Source organism: Dendrobates tinctorius, unplaced genomic scaffold, assembly GCF_039654945.1.
Source record: "Dendrobates tinctorius isolate UK_male_01 unplaced genomic scaffold, ASM3965494v1 ptg000154l, whole genome shotgun sequence".
NCBI classification, from domain to species: Eukaryota; Metazoa; Chordata; class Amphibia; order Anura; family Dendrobatidae; genus Dendrobates; species Dendrobates tinctorius.
In genome coordinates, this window is record NW_027361821.1 from 4,713,430 (window position 1) to 4,734,388 (window position 20,959).

The 20,959-nt window shown below is 45.2% G+C and overlaps 1 protein-coding gene across 3 annotated transcripts in view; it reads left to right on the forward strand.

Moving 5' to 3' along the window:
• Positions 1-20,959, forward strand: part of TMEM255A (transmembrane protein 255A) — a 120,058-nt gene that overhangs the window by 90,578 nt on the left and 8,521 nt on the right. For 2 of the 3 annotated variants that reach the window (XM_073547596.1, XM_073547597.1), the window contains exons 3-6: positions 7,049-7,111; positions 8,467-8,556; positions 10,795-10,872; positions 10,953-11,041. In XM_073547596.1, coding sequence (XP_073403697.1) covers positions 7,049-7,111; positions 8,467-8,556; positions 10,795-10,872; positions 10,953-11,041 — 320 coding nt within the window. The remainder of the gene's footprint in view (positions 1-7,048; positions 7,112-8,466; positions 8,557-10,794; positions 10,873-10,952; positions 11,042-20,959) is intronic. The other variant, XM_073547599.1, reaches the window with a different exon arrangement.

Below are 20,959 nucleotides of genomic sequence, written 5' to 3' on the forward strand. Positions count from 1 at the left end.
AGTAGGATCCTATCCCATGTAAATCTGGTAGAAAACTTGGCACTCAGGTAAATGTTGTAGGCAGATAATTTTATTGGGTGCACGCAATCCAAAAATTGCCTGCACACAATAAAATTTGATTCAGTCGCCATGACAGCACCTTTACATCGTGGTGCTGTCATGGGCTCCTGAAAAACACCGCTACCGGTAAGTAGCTGAGCATATCTGCTTACAGCATTTACCTGAGTGCCAAGTTTTCTACAAAAAAAAAGGGAGGAGACGCCATTACTTGCACTGCTGGGTATCCATTTGGGACCCGGTCCTTCTCTGCCCTAATTCACATTGACGTCACTTTGACACATGGTAAGATTTTAATACTAGATCATAGAATCATAGAATCGTAGAGTTGGAAGGGACCTCCTGGGCCATCTGGTCCAACCCCCTGCTCAAAGCAGGATTCGCTAAATCATCCCAGTCAGATGTCTGTCCAGCCTCTGTTTGAAGACTTTAGGACCATCCCGCTTTGGGGTCACCTTGATGCTGGTGGGATGGATGTTACGCTTTTTTTTTTAATAAAAAATGGTGTTTACTAAGCACCCAATGTTATTTATATGCACTATTGCTTTCTTTATCGCCTTATTGGGGGACACAGATTACCATGGGTGTATGCTGCTGCTGCTAGGAGGCTGACACTATGCAAAACAAGAAAATTAGCTCCTCCCCGGCAGTATACACCCACCGACAGGCACCAAGTACCTCAGTTTGTGCTTAGTGTCTGTAGGAGGCGGACCGGGATCTCCCCAGATCCGCAGTTTTTAATCCAATTTTTCTTTCAGGTTTAGCTTGAACTTTTTAATCTTTTCCTTCTTTTATCTTTCAGGTTTTTTCCAGTGGGAAACAGGGTATAGTTATCAACCTGATTTCCTATATCATGCGGCTGAGCGAGCAGTGTGGTGTCACCCACATCGCAACTCTCAGTACCGCAGGCAGGACTTTTCCCTATCACCTTCCGGTGATAAGGGTTGTGGACAGGTGGCTGGTCCTTGCCGAATCCCCCTCCTCACCCCTTTCTCGGGACAGGGCTGAGAGGAAGACGGCGATCGCAGGTGTTTCAAGCCGTCTTCTTCAGGATGCGGGTACAGAGGACTCCTTCCCCTCCCAGCGGCCTGCCGTTTCCCCGTGGGCCCCTGTGGTCATCCTCTTCTGGGACGTCAGGTAAGTGCCTGTACGTTCCCTCCGGCCCCGCATAAGCTTCAGTGCATGGGAGAAGAAAAAAGGACCTTGGTGGGGTCCACAGCATTTGAATCTCCCGCCCTTTCTGCCTGCCGAGCGCTCACACAGCCGCTTGCGGTCCTCCCCTTCCCCTGCTCTAGTCAGGGAGACTCTGGGGTTCCCCTCACTCACCGCAGCGTCGCAAGCAGCAGGACCGCGATCAGATGGCCACTTCCTTAGCGCGGTATGTCGGGGTCGGCATGGGGCTGCGGTGCCGTCACTTTCGCTTTCACTTTCCCCTCGGCGCGGGGAATTCTTCTGCTCCCTCCTCCCTTCCTAGCGCGCTCCTTTCAGCGCGCCTTTTCTAGCCCATCACAGGGCTTCTTTCTCTTTGAGATGCCAGCCTCCCCCTTCTGCCATGCCCTCTCCGTCGCTATTAACCACTCACGGCGCAGCCGCTAAGCTCCGCCCCCATTCGGTCGTCCCCATTCTGCCCCCCCTGCAGTCCTTCAAATATGTCAGCATCTCAGGAACGCACAGAGTCCCGGCCTGAGGGCGCTCTTCCCTCCTCTCTCCCCCCGGAGTGGGCCGTTACAATGTCACAGTCTGTTTCTGATTTGACAAAAGTATCACAGTCGCTGGTCCAGGTCTTAGAACGATTACCTCAGCTATCCTCAGCCACCTCTGCCCCGACCGCCTCTCGGGGTGAGTCGTCCGCACCTGACCGCGACCTTCAGAGAGACAGACAGGGTAGGACTTCTAGGAAGCGGGCTCTGTCCACTTCGTCCTCGAGCTCGCAGGGCCATTCCGCTCCTAGGCCTCCTTCTCCTTCCTCGGATGACAACCTTCAGTCAGGCGATGATTCTCAATCGGAAGCTAGTTCTGAGGGGAACAGCGTTTCTAAAACGCGGGACATGGTCGATAGTCTTATTGCAGCTATCTTCCAAACACTAAAAATTAAACAGGATGAGGCTCCACCTCAGGAATGCTCGGTTCTCCTTAAACGAGCAAGACCTCCGTCTCGAACCTTTCCCAATCACAATGATTTCGATACTACCTTATCCAAACACTGGGAGTGCCCTGAGCAACGTTTCTCAGGCCGTAAGTACTTGGACGTTCTGTACCCCTTTGACGCAGAACTGCTCTCAAAGTGGTCCAAGGCTCCCGAGGTGGATCCTCCAGTTTCCCGGATAGCCTCAAAAACGGTGCTCTCTCTACCAGATGGGGCATCGCTCAAAGATCCTTCTGACAGGCAGATTGAATCTCTAGCTAAATCTATCTTTGAGGCATCTGGCGCCTCTCTCTGCCCTATTTTCGCATCCGCCTGGGTGGCGAAAGTCATTTCCGCTTGGGCAAAAATTCTTCGCAGAGGCATCTTAGTGACAGCTCCTCAAGACGAGTTGGCGGATCTTGCAGATCAGATTAACCATGCGGGTAAATACCTTTTGGCCGCCTCCTTGGACGCGGCCGGCTGCGTAGCAAGGGCTAACAGCAACATAGTAGCTGTACGCCGAGTCCTCTGGCTAAAGTCATGGAATGCGGACACTACTTCAAAAAAGTCACTTACCAATCTGCCATTCCATGGCTCTAGACTTTTTGGAGCAAAGCTGGATCAGATAATTTCCGATGCCACTGGAGGTAAAAGTACTTCGCTTCCCCAATCTCGACCAAAACGTTTTTTGAACAGAAAGGGTTTTCGACCATTCAGGCCCTTTCGTCCCTTCTCTGCCACGGAGAGAGCCACTCAACAAGATCGGCCGCCCGCCACCAGGGAGCGGGATCAGAGGAAACCTTCCTACAAACCCGCTCCTCGCTGGAGATCTAGAGGACAATATTCCAGATCTGCAGGCGCCAATTCCGGCAGATTTTCGTCTAAGTGACGGGTCACCCCCACCTGGAATTTCTTCCAAGGTGGGAGGCAGACTTTCCTCTTTCGCGGATGCTTGGCTGTCCATTGTCGATGACGCTTGGGTCAGAGAACTCGTCGCATTAGGATACAAGATCGAATTTGCTTCACTCCCGAACAGACGGTTTTTCCGTTCTCGGCTACCGCGACAGCGGGCCCAGATTCTGGGTTTTCTGCAGGCCATTTCCTCCCTTTTTTCCGCCGGAGTCATTGTTCCCGTTCCCTCAAACGAACGGTTTTCCGGGTTCTACTCCAATCTCTTTGTAGTCCCGAAGAAAGACTGCTCTCTTCGTCCTATTCTGGACCTCAAATTGCTCAATCGCCACGTGAAGATTCTTCATTTCAAAATGGAGTCTCTTCGGTCTGTGATTGCTTCCATGGAACCCGGGGAATTCCTCTGCTCGGTGGACATTCGGGATGCCTATCTGCACATTCCAATTTGTGCGCAGCATCAGAAGTATCTTCGATTTGCGTTTCAGGGAGACCACTTTCAGTTCACAGCTCTTCCTTTCGGCCTAGCTTCAGCGCCCCGTGTTTTCACGAAGGTGATGGCGACCGTCATGGCCATCCTTCGCTCCAGAGGGATCCTCATCATCCCTTATCTGGACGATCTTTTGATCAAGGGTTCGTCTCGCCAGGACTGTCTCCAGAGCCTTCAGATAACTCTGGACACTCTCAGCCGCCTAGGTTGGCTAGTCAACAAGGAGAAGTCCATTCTGATCCCCACCCAGCGTCTGACCTTTCTGGGCATGCAATTCGATACGAAGCTAGCCCGTGTTTTTCTTCCAAGGGAAAAATTTACAACTCTTTCCAAGGGCATCAGGACTTTCAAGAGGCCTGCTCCCATTCCCATTCGGTTCTGCATGAAGGTCCAGGGGAAGATGGTGGCTTCCATGGAAGCAGTACCCTTTGCGCAGTTTCATCTTCGCCCCCTCCAGCTGTCTCTGCTTTCAGCCTGGGACAAGACCACGATGTCCTTGGACCGTCCTATTCGGCTTCCTCTCAGAGTGAGGCAGTCTCTCACTTGGTGGCTACGGCCAGCGTCAGTTCTCCAAGGGAGGTCCTTCCTTCCGCCTCAGTGGCAAGTTATCACCACCGATGCGAGCCTTCTAGGATGGGGGGCCGTGTTCCATCAGAAAGCGGCCCAAGGACGCTGGAAGCCACAGGAGTCTCTCCTCCCAATCAATCTTCTGGAGATCAGAGCAATCTTCCTGGCCCTTCTTCATTGGCAGCCCCTCCTGTCCGGCAAGCCGGTCCGTATTCAGTCGGACAACGCCACGGCCGTGGCGTACATAAACCATCAGGGGGGCACGCGCAGCAAGCAAGTAATGTCAGAAGTGGCCAAGATATTCCGCTGGGCAGAACGTTATGTTCCGACAATCTCCGCCGTCCATGTTCCAGGGGTGGAAAATTGGGCAGCCGACTTTGAGTCGCCAGGGCCTAGCGTCCGGCGAATGGTCCCTGCACCCCGCAGTCTTCTCTCAGATATGCGACCGTTGGGGCACCCCGGATGTCGATCTCATGGCATCTCGGATGAACCACAAGGTGCCGCAGTTCGTAGCCAGGTCCAGGGACCCTCTAGCCGTCGCATGCGACGCACTGGTGACTCCGTGGTCCCAGTTTCAACTTCCTTATCTGTTCCCGCCTCTGGCCTTGATCCCTCGAGTGGTCAAAAAGATAAAATCGGAAGGCGTACCAGTGATTCTAGTCGCTCCAGATTGGCCAAGACGGCCTTGGTACGCGGAACTGGTCAACATGCTTGCGGACGTCCCCTGGAGGCTTCCAGACCGTCCAGACCTTCTCTCGCAAGGCCCCCTTTACCACGAGAATTCTCAGTCTCTGAGTTTGACGGCATGGCCGTTGAGACAGCAATTCTGAAGGAATCAGGTCTGTCCAGTCAGGTTATTCAAACTATGATCAGAGCCAGGAAACCAGCCTCTTCCCGCATTTACTATAGGTACTGGAAGGCTTTTTTCCGTTGGTGCGATGATAAAAGAGTCTTCCCAATGTCCTTTTCTATCCCATCTATCCTTGGGTTTCTTCAGTCTGGGTTAGACGCGGGTCTGTCCCTCAGTACGCTCAAGGGCCAGGTTTCCGCTCTCTCTATCCTCTTCCAAAGAGAGCTAGCTTCTCTACCACAGGTCAAAACCTTTCTGCAAGGGGTTTCCCACGTGGCTCCTCCTCATCATTCGCCAGTAGACCCGTGGGATCTCAACCTCGTTCTTGGCGCTCTCCAGAAGGCGCCGTTCGAGCCTCTCCAGGACATCCCTTTGTCCCTTCTCTCTTGGAAGGTCACCTTTTTGATCACCATTTCATCCATCAGAAGAGTTTCTGAATTGGCGGCCTTGTCTTGTCGTTCCCCTTACCTGATTCTCCATCAGGATAAAGCCGTTCTCAGGCCCGTTCCTTCTTTTCTTCCAAAGGTGGTTTCCGCTTTCCATATCAATGAGGATATCGTCCTTCCTTCTTTTTGTCCGGCTCCATCACATCCTCTTGAGAAGTCTCTCCACAAACTGGACGTAGTTAGAGCCCTGCGTGTCTATCTCGCCAGGACTTCTTCCTTTCGTCGGTCCGATTCCTTGCTGATCATCTCTGAAGGTCGCCAGAAGGGCCTTCCGGCTTCCAAATCCACGATGGCTCGCTGGATTCGTTCTACCATTCTGGAGGCGTATTGTCTTCAGGAAAAGCGACCCCCTCCGGGAGTAAGAGCTCATTCCACCTGGGCTGTGGCGGCTTCGTGGGCTGCTCGTCACCAGGCCTCGGCCATGCAAATTTGCAAGGCCGCAACCTGGTCATCTTTGCACACTTTCACGAGGTTCTACAGGGTTCATACCCAGGCCTCGTCTGATGCTGTTGTTGGTAGGAAGGTTCTGCAGGCGGCGGTGGCTCACCGGCCGACCTAAGCCTTTCCGTTACTTTCATTCCTTATTGCTGTTCCCACCCTTGGGACTGCTTTGGAACGTCCCATGGTAATCTGTGTCCCCCAATAAGGCGATAAAGAAAGATGGATTTTTGGTTCTTACCGTAAAATCTCTTTCTTGGAGCCTTCATTGGGGGACACAGCACCCTCCCTGTTTAAGTTGTACCGTGTTGGGTCTTAGAGTCCCTTGTTGGGTTGGTACATATGTTTAGAGTTTTCTCGTTGCTTCTCCTACTGCTTTTTCACCAACTGAGGTGCTTGGTGCCTGTCGGTGGGTGTATACTGCCGGGGAGGAGCTAATTTTCTTGTTTTGCATAGTGTCAGCCTCCTAGCAGCAGCAGCAGCAGCATACACCCATGGTAATCTGTGTCCCCCAATGAAGGCTCCAAGAAAGAGATTTTACGGTAAGAACCAAAAATCCATCTTTTACTTACAGCAGGATTTATTTTATTTCTGTCTTGGTTTTTTGTTAACAAATGTGTTTTACCTCTCATTGGAGATGTATTGTCCTGCAAACTCATATCTAGAGAAGCCAGTAACTAATATCAATATGCAAACTGCTACATAGTATAAAATTACTGTACATGAAAGAAAACATTTCTGTCCAATCATCCAGTAATTAAATGAGTCATGGCCAAAACTTTTAAGAGGGACACAAATTTTGACTTTCACCAAACTTGTTGCTTCACTGTTTTTAGATCTCTATGGTTACTGAAGTACAATTATACAAATTTCATACGTTTTCACACTTTTATTGACAAATCATCAAGTTTATGTAAAGACTCAATATTATACAGAGTTGACCCTTATTTTGAAGACTTCTACCCTTTGCCCTAGTAGCAGAATGTCAGCTTATGGGCCAAATCCTGCCTGATTGCAACCCCTTGTTGTCTAATCGGTGCTTATGAAAACCAAAATTTGTGCCAGTCTCAAAACTTTGGCCATGACTGCAGGTATATCTTTAATATTGAAAAATGAACCAGTTGAACATATGACAACATTGTCTTTTTTCTTTTCTTTTTCCCCTTCAGCTTGGATTTGGATCCATACTAGGAATAATTGGATCCAATCTAATAGAGAATAAAAGACAGATGGTAAGTGTAATATTATATTGTACAACATAAAGGACAAATATTCTTAAAATGAATGAAATTGTAACTTTAGTAGATCCTGTTATTTAGTGCTTGTACCTTGAATAACATCTCCCACCTCCCTACACAGTATAATGTCCCCACAGCCTCCCCACATCATGATGCGCCCCAAACTTCACCGCACAGTCCCCAACAATTACTCACAAAGTATGATCCCATCACAGTCCAGTCACAGTTTAATGACCTTCACAGCTCTCCCAAACAGCATGATGCCTTTCACCACACAGTATGATCCCCCATAACTTTCACACAGTATGATGCCTTTCACCACACAAGAAAAGGGAAGTGAACAGCCAGAATAAAATATAAATAGTTTATTAATATATAGTTAAAAAATTACTCCAAAAAGAATACAGGTAAAGAACAAGGCAGAGTGAACTCCAGGCAACCACAAATAGAATAAAATCAAGTGAACCATGTATGTATTACAAAATTAATCAATAGCCAAATATAAATAGAAGAGAGCATTTAAAAAAAATGTAACACCCATGTGGATATAATATAAAGATACATAATAAGATATTTGGAATTAATAAATTTCAGGCAGTGATAAATTTCATATAAGGTATCAAAAAGTAATATACATAAAAAAAAAAAGTGCAATGTGCCAAAGTGCTAAATATGTTAAATGTTAACACCCCCATGAAACAATAAGTGGCATCCAACGGCTATGCCAAAGTGCAATGTGCCAAAGTGCTACAATGTGCTAACAAAGGATGGCATTCATAAGTTGTAAAAAACACTGCTGATATAAGACAGTACCTGGGTGCTGTGGTGATAAGGAGAGAAGGAACCCCCAACGCGCGTTTCGCTTTACCGCTTCTTGGAAGAAGCATGATGCTTGCACACAGTATGATGCCTATATAGGGCTCCAGAAATAATTGGCTTGCACTCAAATCTGATAGGAGCTGCTGGTAAAGTGGGGTATTATCCGAAAATATCATGGAGGAAGTATCCACGCACCCTCAAGGTTTCTTTTGAATTGTAGATTTTTATTGTTATCCAAGAAGAATCGTTTCTCCTCGCGGAGATTGACATGCTAAGCGTGCCGAGATGAGGAGACTTAAAACCACAATGCTCCTCTGGGAAATATGCAAAGTGTCTCTTCAGAGAGGAAAGGACTAGAACTCTAGTGCCGCCTATTAGAAGTAGCAATCCTAAAAGTTAATGTCGACCCTTTAATGTGCCTTGTCACATGACTTATAATAAAAGCCAAACCAGAATCTCAATTTGCAGACACTGTGTTTCAGGGTATTTTGCACACTTGTCTATTCTCACCTTTTATCTTGTGTTTTCAGCTTGTTGCATCGATAGTTTTTATCAGTTTTGGGGTGATTGCGGCTTTCTGCTGCGCAATCGTAGATGGTGTGTTTGCTGCAAGGCATCTGGCAAGTACCTCTTAAGTGACATTACTCCATTACATTTGTCTGGTTTAATTATACATTTTTAGCTTATTAACTGGGAGTAATTAAAGGGAAAGTTCATGTTTATAATTTAGGAGCCGTTTGTTTTTTTCTTTTCACATGCTAAGGACACCCCAGAGTTAGAGATCTACCTGAATAAATAATACTAGGTGGAAGTCCCTAATGGAAATTCTGGTCTAATGAATAACTTAAAGGGAATGTGTTATTGGAAAATGGCCAATTTGATGCAAGTTTTTCTTTTTTAAATATGTTTGATAATGTTTGCTTCCGTTTTACATATTACTATCTATATTTAACAAAAAATCGGAAATCTTTCAATTTTCTCACTGTCCACCAAGCATATTGCTTGATTCACGTTTCCTGCTGGTTACAAGAGACAGTATTACAGTGGAAGATGACACCTTGAGACTAGAGATGAACAGATCACTTTGCGCAACCTGGTCCATAGTCCAGGACAGTGTTCTCTGGCCCTGGACAGGAGTGAGGAGCAAATTTTCTGACCTTGGTTCCTCATTGCGGCTTTTGATTCACTGGCTTGGTGTGACATAATCTGTGCGGCGCAGAGTTGACGACTCGCCAGCACTGCAAATGATAAGATGATAACTACAAGAATACCCAAAGAAAAATTGATGAGTGGAAAGGCAAAAACTGAATATCAGATAACAACCAGAAAGAACCAACAGTATAAATTGCAAATAAAAACACTAAAGTTTATTATTAAATCCTTCTAAATATAAATAGGAAAAATTGTTAAACAGGGTTGCTGCTAACCAAGCAGGGGCAGCATATCACGTGGCCAACAAATAAATTTGATAAAGTGCATATAGAGCCTGACTGTGACAAAGCCTGTGGCATCACTGTAATTATAGGTAATAAAGTGTTCATATAATAGTGCAGTATTTCAGGCAGGAAAAGTATAAAGAGGCACTTACATGATTAGGTGTTAAGTTTGTATGAAATTCCCGCCTCCCCAACGCACGTTTTGCTTCTTCAGGAGGCGTGACGAAGAAGCAAAACGTGCATTGGGCCGGCGGGAACGCCATACAAAATTAACACCTAATCATGTAAGTACCTCTTTATACTTTTTCCTGCCTGAAATACTGCACTATTATGAACACCGCTGCGCTCTGCAAAAGACTTTCGACTAACCTCTGCACTAATCCGCACCTCTCACTCCCGACTCCAAGACTTTTCCCGCGCTGCGTCAATCCTCTGGAATGCTCTATCACAAGAAATTAGTACTATCCACACTTTGCACAGTTTTAGGCGCTCTCTCAAAACACATCTATTCAGAGCAGCCTATCATGTTCACTAATCAGTCATTTTATGTGCAAGTGTGAGTATGTAGCCCATTCACTATCTCTGTCCCCCACCTTCTCAAGATGGCTGGACCATCATTGTAAATACATCATTGTAAATACACACCTGTACTTTGTATCTCACCCACCTCATTGTAGATTGTAAGCTCTCACGAGTAGGGTCGTCTCATTTTTCTTTAATTACTGTATTGTTAATGTTGTTACTTATGACTTGTGTTTTGAAACTGTTAAACTGTAAAGCGCTGCGGAATATGTTGGCACTTTATAAATAAAGATTATTATTATTATAACACTTTATTACCTATACTTATAGTGATGCCACAGGCTTTGTCACAGTCAGGCTCTATATGCACTTTATCAAATTTATTTGTTGGCCACGTGATATGCTGCCCCTGCTTGGTTAGCAGCAACCCTGTTTAACAATTTTTCCTATTTATATTTAGAAGGATTTAATAATAAACTTTAGTGTTTTTATTGGCAATTTATAATGTTGGTTCTTTCTGGTTGTTAAATGATAATATGAGCCCAGAAGGTCAAGAAATACACGTAACTTTTCTTTATGGACCAGAGAGAACTGATCTAGACTATGGACTGGGGTTGCGCAAGATCTCTACTTGAGCAGATAAAATAGCCAGAGCCCACCACTTCCCCCTTCCTTCTCATATTGATTTGATCTGATTGGGCCTGCCTGGAACAATCTCCAATATAATGTCAGTGAGTAAAAGCCGGTCTATGGTTGATGATGATCAGATGAATTTTCATAATTTATTATTTATTGTTATTGTCACTGAATCTTGCACCAGCACAAAGTATATTGGGAAATGAGAATATAGAATTAGTGGTCAAGAAATGATATGAATTAACAGCGATTATACTTTTAAAGGATCTCAGACCAATCTACGCAGGCAGATGTCGATACTTTACCGCTGCTGGAGAAGATCAAGCTACAGACACTGTGGAAGTAAGATTAACTATCTTCATTAAGTACTGTGCTATACCTGCAGGAATTACTGACCAAGATGCTTTCTATGTCTTGTCCAGGTTACTTGCCAGATGCCGACACGGGGGTCATGCTCTTTGAAGATTAAGAGCAACACATGCTATTGCTGTGAGCTGTATAACTGTGGAAGGTGAGTAAGAACAGCAAGATTTGTTGCTCAAATTCCGCACTAATCGGATACTGATTGTTGGCAACTTGCATGTCAGTCGCGGCAACTTGTAGGTAGAAGAGTTATCACATTCAATTGTATTATGTTGCAATATAGCATTATTGTTACGCCTCTGTTGTCGGGTGACCCGGGACCAGGGGCTCCTTCCCTGTCCCTAATGCTAGGGGGTGCCCTAGTTCGCCATGTTCTCTAGGTTACTTCTGAAGGTTAAGATGCCGGGGGCCACGTACCTTGCCTTATCTCCTGAATAAGCCCTCCATCTATTCCCCTCATCCCTGGGTGGGGGAAGGGTACAGTTGTGCACCGTAGTATACCAACCAGACGAACAAGGTAACACGAATAGGGGCAACAGAAAATACCAGGGATACAAATATACATTCACATATAACAGAGGAATGCACCGGTGACAGGAGGACGAGAAAAAACCACAATAGAAGAAGGAAAGGGAATTATCACACTCACTAAACAGAGCAACAGTCACAGATAAACCCACCAAACTTCTCCTCATATAACCACGAACACCTCTCCTCCCAGCCATGCAGCATAAGCTAGCTCTGATGATGTGTGTCAGTCAGGACCCAGATTATATAGGGGATTGGAGTGGCTAACCGTGCACAGCTCTCAAAGCTGTCAGTGTGGCCGATTAACCCCTGTACTGCCACAAGAAATTTACACCGTTTAAAAAGAAGGTGAATTGCTTCTTTTCAGCGCACCATTCATAAGTGTCGGCCTGCCAATCAGCTGACAAACAACCAAAACACTTGATCGTCGGGTAAAGTGATCTTTTGGTTTGCATAAAAGGACATCATTTTCTGCAGCGCATCATTGTGTAGAAATAGAACCTCTATTGCCAAGAATAATGGCCGTTTATGTGCACTGGATGATCTAATACAGATTGTTCAGTGCTCTTCTGAAGGGCGGTTATTCTTTGCAAATAGGCTATTAAACGGCCACTGATCAGCAAACAAGTAGCTTATCGCCGGTCGTTTAGTGTCGGCTGGTGTAACTGGACCTTTATAGGCAATATAAACTAAGGTATATAACAATACGTGATTAAAAATATGTAAAAACAATATCATGAAATAATAAATCAACTTATAATAGACAGCGATAAGTACACAATGCACAAAACCGTTCTAAAAAACATCCAGTGGAAAGTTGGGTGGGTTTTTTGTTGATAGGCTGCTTGCTCCTCAGCTCTGGTAATAATGATCCAGCCACTTGTGCCCCCAACACTGCACATAACATCCTTTATTACAGCTTCTTCCTTGCTCCAGTGTCGTTCATGTTGCATTAGCCATTTGTAAATGTGCATAAGTATAAGTACCTTTAATAAGAGTGGCTCCAAAGGCATGAATGAAGACATTCTTTTCTCCTTCGTTCTCCTCAGTCCTTGCAGTTCTGCTGGGGGTAGATGACAATAGTGACCATCTTGGAGGAAGAGATCCGGTTCACGTTAACCAGGGTTAGTACGAGGCAGGCTAGTGGGAACAAAGATTTAATGAGGACGAGCCCGGGACATATTGGGGAACATATACTGCTATGCAATTAACATGAGCTCTACTCCAAGAGTTCAAAATCCCATGAAAATAACATTCTTAATTTTCATTGTAGGCTACATGATGTTTACAGCTCTAGGTCAGGATGGACTTAGCCAGAATTCTGGTGTAAATTGCTTTGAAAAGTTGCTAAATTTTTGTGCAACTCAGAGTTGCATAAAAATTTGGGGACTTAACTTTTTCATGCTAGGTTCTCCCAGCTTCGCCAAAATGGGCAGAGCTGGATCAGGACAGGGGTGTTTCACCACAGCTCTTTAATTCATGTTTAACCGTGTTGTACCATGTGCCTGAAATCTTACTCTGGAGCAGCCATATTTTGGCAGAATGGGGGAGTCTGGCTTAGCACAGAAAGGAGTAGATGAGATGAAGAAGTGTCCATGTATCAGTGCTGTTGTATTCATAGTCGTTTGTGGGAGAAGAGAAACGCTCAACTGTTTCAACGTCTGGCATATACTACAAGCTATAGAGCTGAAGGTATGGTCTCTTCATCCCTGGAGTGCAAACCCATGAGAAGGCTACCTCTACTTTCCTGATGAAGGGGGCACTATAAATGGAGGTAGTACCTATTAGATATTTATGGCGCATACTTTCAATATGCAGCAAATGTCTCAGAAGGAAATATTTTGGCAATATTGTGGCCCATGTGTGGTTGGTTAAATCTGACATTGTAGCCCTCAGACCCAAAATGGTTGTGTACCCCTGTATTAAAGGGACAGAAAAATGGAATTCCAGTTGAGGATGGGTATGTAAAATGAGAGACATAAATGATACTTAACCAACTGCATTTACAATAAGGTTAAATTCCACAATGAGTTTTTGGTGAGTTTTTGATGCTGTATATTTTCTTACAGTTCCAGCAAAGTACCGTAGATTGGATTTATAGAAATCTCATGTCCACAGTGCTTTTTTTCACTCGGTATGAACTGACGTGCGGTGCGTGTTTAAAATTCGCCACGAGTCACTTTCTCTTGCGGGTTCACTGAGTTTTACGAGTGGATTTTCCCCATAGAATTGAATTACTTGCGGAACAGCTACAGGTAAAAAAACCCGCAAATCCCTTTTTTAGTACGTTTCCACTATTTTGAACTGAGTCGAGGATTAAACTAACCAATGCAAGTCTATGAAAAAAAATCTCAGACAGCACTTGGATGGCGTCCTTGTGTAATATGTGTGCTGTCTGATTTTCCTGGTTTATAGAAGCTTGAGAAAACTTCTCATATACAAAAAACAGATGATGAAACTGATGGTAAAAAACTGACACACTGACCAAATGCTGATGAAACGTGGACCATTTTCTTTGGGTGTCAGAAAAATCACTAAGGGCTCGATTCATCAAGATCAAGACCAACATTGTTCAAGAGAGGGCTTGCTAGGGTCAGACGCTTCTGCTTCATTGTGTACTTGATCAGCAATGGTCCTGACTCCCGTTACACCCCAGCTGCTTCCATTTTGTTGGAGCCGGAAGAAATTGGCGTGAAATTTTGGTGCAACTCTGAGTGGCACTTAAATTTTGTGACTGTTCAAAGCTTTTCCTCCGGAATTCTGGCATGAAAGCTTTTATGACATGGTCCCTAAATATCCAAATGGGCCCTTACATCAATTTATCAAGTTATATAATATTTTGTAAATAATGCATAAAAATACATTTTTTGGCTAAAAGTCTCTGATCTAAGCAAAGCCTGAGGTTCACGAAACCTACTGAAAATAAGTTTAGCATTCAGAGGTCATACATATCTTTGCACATTCACTAAAAGCGAATAAACAAATCATGGCTTTGACAGAAGATCTGATTAGGTGACCCGGATAATGCACAGCTCACTTAATAATCAATGATAATGAGCACATATGCTACCTGACTAAAAAGGTGGGGATGAGAGGGTGACAACATGGTGAAAAGTTCATGTAATGCTTCTGCGTACATTGCATCTGTTTCTTAGGTAATTCCCGCATTTGTTGTGACTGTCCAACAGCTGCAAAACACACAGCCGCGGGGACTTGAACATATTATTCGAAAACACACAAGGTACCCTGATAACATGTTATCCGAGCATGTCCACTCATCACTATTATTTATAGGAAGAGGAATATGAAAATAACAAGTGCTGAGCCCACTGCAAGGGAAACACCAGTGGCACCAGACGGACCCCATTGACTCTAATGGCATTTTATTGGACAGAATAGCGCACAGTGCTATCCGTTTTATTAGACTGATCTGTGACTGAGGCTTGGAATGAAGCATCCAATGCAGATGTGAACAGAGCCCAAGAAAAAACTGAGTCACATAGCATTAGAAGAAATCCAGACTTATAAGGGAAACAAAAAACCCCCCCACAAAGTAACGTGATTATAGTTGATAAAATTACGGTACGGAGAAGCCAATGTTACTAAGCAGTGGCGTAACTAGACTCTGATGGGCCCCCAGTGCAAGATTTGGACCTGGGTCCCCTCCCCCCCCAATTTTGTTAAGGTGCATGGGCCCTTGTAGCATTCTAAATCCCATGAGGACATATACGTTGCACCTTCTCCCCCCGTATGTAGTCATGTCCCCTATCTTGGGCTTTTTCCTGGTATATATCTCCCCCATCCTAGGACCATCCTAGTGTATATACAGCTCTGGCAAAAATTAAGACACCACTGCAAAATTTTCAGTTTGTCTGGTTTTTCTCTTTATAGGTATATTTTTGAGTAAAATGTAAATTGCTATTTTATTCTATAAACTACATGGAAACACATAAAAAGAAAAAAAGTATATGCACACAAATAGGGATCACCACAAGAATGAAGTAGTCAAAAAATATATCAATTTTATTTGTGAACACAACAAACACTTTGTTTAAAAACAGTTAAAAAGTCTGAACAAGCAGACACACATGACAAAACAAAGACAATGGGTCATATTAATGAATAGTTAAATACTGTGGGCCCCAAAACTAACCATTCAATCAAGTAACAGATATCTGCTGGTTAACGTGGGGTCTATCAAACTGGTTGTAATGACAATCATGATCTTAAGTCAGAATATTTAAGATGTCAAATACAATGAATAGCTGCTATGGTTACATAGAAAATGCAAACGCTTAATATACCATGCATGATATCACCCCCAAACCCACGCGTATCGACAGAGTACTACACTGACCTTGAGAAAGACACATCACTGTGTCGATATGCGTGGGTTTGGGGGTCCCATGTAACTTACCCGGTGGCTTGTTTATCCTCAGAAACCAGGTGTTTGTCTGTTGTGTTCATAAGCAAAATTGATATATTTTTTGACTACTTCATTCTTGTGGTGATCCCTATTTGTGTGCATATACTTTTTTTCTTTTTATGTGTTTCCATGTAAATTTATTTATATGCACAAGGTGATCCCACCTAAATTGATACTGTGGATGGTGCCCGTTTATTTCTTCTTTTGTCAGACTTTTATTCTATAAACTACTAACAACATGTCTTCGAATTTCCAAGCAATAAATTTTGTATTCATTTTCAGAAAATGAGAAATGGTCAAAATAACAACAAAATTGCAGTGCTTGCAGACCTCAAATATTGCTAAGAAAATATGTTCATAATCATTTAGAAACAACAATACTAATGTTTCACCTCAGGAAGAGTTCAGAAATCAATATTTTGTGGAATAACCATGATTTCTCTAATCCCCTCCACGACAGCACACAGGAGGTTGCCTCCCCATCCTAATTAGGGACAGGAAACAAAAGGTTAAATAGCCCTCCCCTTCCTCTAATCCCCAGTGTTTTCCTGTCCCTAATAGGTATGAAGAGGTTCTGTGTGCTAAGTGGATGGGGCCGGCGAGATCCCGGAGTTTCTTACCTATGAGCCGGGCAGCCGGGGTCGATCGTCCCGGACCTTCCTCCTCGGGCTGCTCCCACCGCTGGCAGGACCCGCACTATCCTCCGGCACTCCAGCAATGCTGGATGGTGAGTCGGGCTGGGGGCCTCCCATAGCTCCCCAGCCCCGGATCTGCTCCCCCCACACACCGCATGTTCGTCTCTAACCGAGCGGCGTGCCCCAGAAGTGACGTTCACTGTCGGGTCCGAAGGCTAAACGTTACTTCCGCCTTGCGTTTCACAGTGGAACGCACCGCCATCTTGGTGGGAAATTTAAAAAAAAAAGAACAGGTGGCGCCAGTAACTGAGGGGAAGCGACCTCATCCTATTAGATGAGGTAAGGAAACGCTGGATCTTGGTTCCTATTTAAGGACCCTAATGGAAGACTCCATAAGGTAGGACTAACGTCTGCATGATGGATGCGTCTTCCCTCAAAGCTGCTTCTGCAGAGCCCAGCACAAACCCTGGCCCAGTGAGTACACTTGGAAAAGGGTATACACCTTTTTGGTTTAGGACCCATCCTTAGGGGCCCCCCTCCTTTTCTCTCTTTCAGGGAGACGAGGATCCTACACCAAAAATGGAAGAAAAACCTACAAGCCGCAAATGCGCCATCTGTAGGAAAAAACTCCCCTCCGATTATAAAAAGGCCTTGTGCCAGCAATGCACGACAAAAATCATCTGGGAGGAACAACCATCCCTGATAGAGGAAGTAAGAGGGATGATGCAACAGGAAATCCAGACGTCCCTGGCTACCTTCTCCCAGTCATTCGGGGGGGGGGGCCCTCAACATCAAGGAAGAGGAAATATGCCCCTGAGGACATCTCAGATTCTGAACCCGAGTCATCGGTTTCAGCGGATTGGAGGGAAGAGGGTGAATTAACTCCAACCCAGACAGAGGATGATAAGAAATGGTTCTTTTCCTCAGACGATATGGAGGAACTACTCTCAGCAGTCAGGAACACAATGGGAGTAGAAGAAGATAGACCACCCCGCTCAGTGCAGGATGATCTATTTGGCGGCCTGAAGTCCAGGAAGAAAATGGTTTTCCCTATCCATGATAATATCCAGAATCTAATCTTGGAAGAATGGGAACTCCCGGAAAAAGAAGCGAAGTATCCCAGGCGAAATGAAGGATCGGTTTCCCCTGGATGAAGAAGCCGTGAAACCTTGGACTGAGATTCCAAAAGTAGATATCCAGGTATCCAGAGTAGCTAAAAAAACTACGCTACCCTTTGAGGACTCCTCGCAGCTCAAGGACCCGCTTGACCGAAAGATGGATAGTCTACTGAGGAAGTCCTGGGAAGCCTCAGCAACTTCCTTAAAAACAAACGTGGCATCGGCCTGTGTAACTAGAACCCTATACCTCTGGCTCCAGCAGTTAGAGGACCATATAAAAAGAGGAACTCCAAGGGAAGATCTTCTAACTTCTCTACCGCTTCTACAGAAGGCAGCAGCCTTTTTAGCAGACTCCTCGGCAGAACCGGTCCATATTGTGGCAAGAACATCCGTGCTTTCCAACACCATCCGAAGGGCCTTATGGCTGAAAATGTGGAGTGGAGATATCCTATCAAAATCAAAATTATGCTCTATTCCATTCAAGGGCGAATACGTATTTGGTCCGGCATTGGACGAACTATTAGAGAAGGTGACCGACAGGAAGAAAAATCTTCCCGAGCCGAAACCGCCCAAGAAAAATCCCTATCACCCATCCCTAGCTCAAACCCCTCAATACAGGGGTACAGGAAAAACAGGGCGATGGAGCTACCCAAAAGACAGAAGAGGCAGGAATATTTTTCATGACTCCCGCTCAGACAGAGATAAGAAATGACGCCAAGCAGGTAGGGGGCAGAATCGCAGACTACTTCCCGAGTTGGCAGAAGATAACCACCGATCGAAGAATCCTGGATTCTGTCAGATGGGGAGTAAAAATAGAATTCTCCTCCAGCCCTCCTCAAAATCTGGAATGAACACATCTTCCTTCGGCAAGACTCCAAAAAGTTCTGCATTCAGAACTCCAAAAGATGCTGTCATCAGCCGTGATCTCACCAGTTCCAGAATCGGAGCAGGGTCAAGGCCACTACTCCCAGCTGTTCTTAGTAAAAAAGCCAAGTGGGAAATACCGGGTCATCATCAACCTAAAGAAGCTGAATCAGCATGTCCAGTACCAACGCTTCAAGATGGAATCAATAAAGACCACGATACCATTGATCGGAGAAGACTTTGCCATGGCCACTATAGATATCCAAGAGGCCTATTACCACGTACCCATCCATCCATTTCATTGGCAATATCTAAGGTTCGCGGTCACTCTAGACGAAGAAGTGCACCACTTCCAGTTCAGAGTTCTGCCCTTCGCCATATCTTCGGCACCCTGAACATTTACAAAAATAATGGCAGAAGTGATAGCATTCTTCAGAGGAAAGGACATATGTATCGTCCCTTACCTGGACGACGTCCTGGTCATGGCTCCCTCCAACACCACTCTAAAACAACACCTGCAATCAGTCCTGCAGACCCTGGCATCCCAAGGCTGGATAATAAACTGGGAAAAATCAGACCTGTATCCCTCAACCAGGAAGATTTTTCTAGGGATCCTCCTAGTTTCCCAGAACCAAATATCCTTTCTTCCATCCACCAAGCAGGGGGGGCGTGAGATCAAAAGTATGGACTCTAAAAAGTCCAAAAACAGTGACCATAAGGTTTGCCATGTCAACATTAGGGTCAATGACTTCTTGCATCCAAGTGGTCCCCTGGGCCCAGGCCCACTCAAGGATACTCCAGAGATATATCCTATCCCGCTGGAACAAAGACCCGGAGACCCTCAATACGAGAATCTCCCTACCCCAGCACGTAAAGCTGTCTCTCAACTGGTGGCTCAACCAGGGAAACCTAGCACAAGGGACACCCTGGATACAATATCCCATGACGTCAATCACAACAGACGCCAGCAAACGCGGTTGGGGAGCAGTATTGCCTCAGGGAGTCTTCCAGGGACTCTGGCCCAACGACTTGGAAAAACAATCTTCCAATTACAGAGAACTGAGAGCGGTAGAAGAAGCCCTAAAGGCAGCGGAAACATTAGTCCAGGGAATCCATGTCCGGATTTACTCCGACAATATGACCACCGTGGCCCATCTACATCATCAGGGCGGCATAAAATACGGACGTCTGCAAAACGTTTTAGCACGGATATTCGGCTGGGCAGAATACCATCTCCAGTCCCTTTCAGCTCTCCACCCGAAAGGATCCGACAACATCGAGGTAGACTTCCTAAGCAGGACAGACTTAGATCCAGGAGGATGGAGCCTCAATGTCAGAGTATTCTATACCATAACCAAAAAATGGGGTCTCCCAGAGGTAGACCTATTTGCAAACCGGGAGAACGCCAAAACAAAGCATTACTTCTCCATAGGTCCAAACGAGAAAAACTCAAGGGTGGACGCCTTCGCTCACCCGTGGAAATTCATACTGGCATATGCCTTTTCACCAATTCCCCTAATACCGAAAACTCTGCAAAAGGTCAGGACAGACGCGGTCAGGACTATCCTGATCGCCCCTCTCAGGCCAAAAAGGAGCTGGTTCGGAGCCCTAAAACTAATGAACTCAGAGGGTCCCCTGATCCTACCTTTGGACCGCGACCTTCTACATCAAGGTCCCATCCTTCACCCGGCTCCCCACAGCTTAAGCTTGGCAGCCTGGCTTCTGAAACCACAATCTTGAAAGCCAGAGACCTCTCAGATGTGGTGATAACCACCTTACAAAAAAGTAGGAAACCAATCACAAACGCCATATATTCCAAAATATGGAAGACTTTCTCAGCATGGTACGGATCCACTCCTATAGATCCCTTTCACCCCGACTTAGCAAAGATCCTAGATTTCCTACAAGACGGCTTATCTAAATTCATTAATCTCATCCTTTATATGGGGGAAGACTAGACCGAAGCTCAAATTGTCTACCTTACATAGGTCTAAACAGTTGGGCGTGGCGGCATTGCTGGATTTCTTTTTTTATTACTTGGCTGGGCAAGTCAGAGCCCTGAGTAGATGGATGCCCAATAATTGTTTGCCTAACTCAGAGAGCCATCTGGCTCATGCAGCAGGGACTGATTGCTTGTTGGGGTTTTTAGAAGTAGACAAACCTAACATCTCTGGATTATGACCCTTACTCCGGTTGGCAAGGTCAGTCTGGAGACAACTTAGATGAGTAGGTCACTTTGTTGACGTTATAGCTGAAATGCCATTATGGAATAATTCCTATTTCCCGATGCTATTAAACCACCCGTCCACTCAATTCTGGATCTCATATAATGTTTCCTCAATTAATGATTTATATGATCACAATGTCCTAATGTACTTTGAGCAAATGCAGATTATTTGCAAAATGTGTACATCTGTTCATTGTTTAATAAATGAATAAAAAAAAAAAAGTATTTGGCAGCTAATGAGTTAATTTTCATTAAGTCCTAGCAGGTG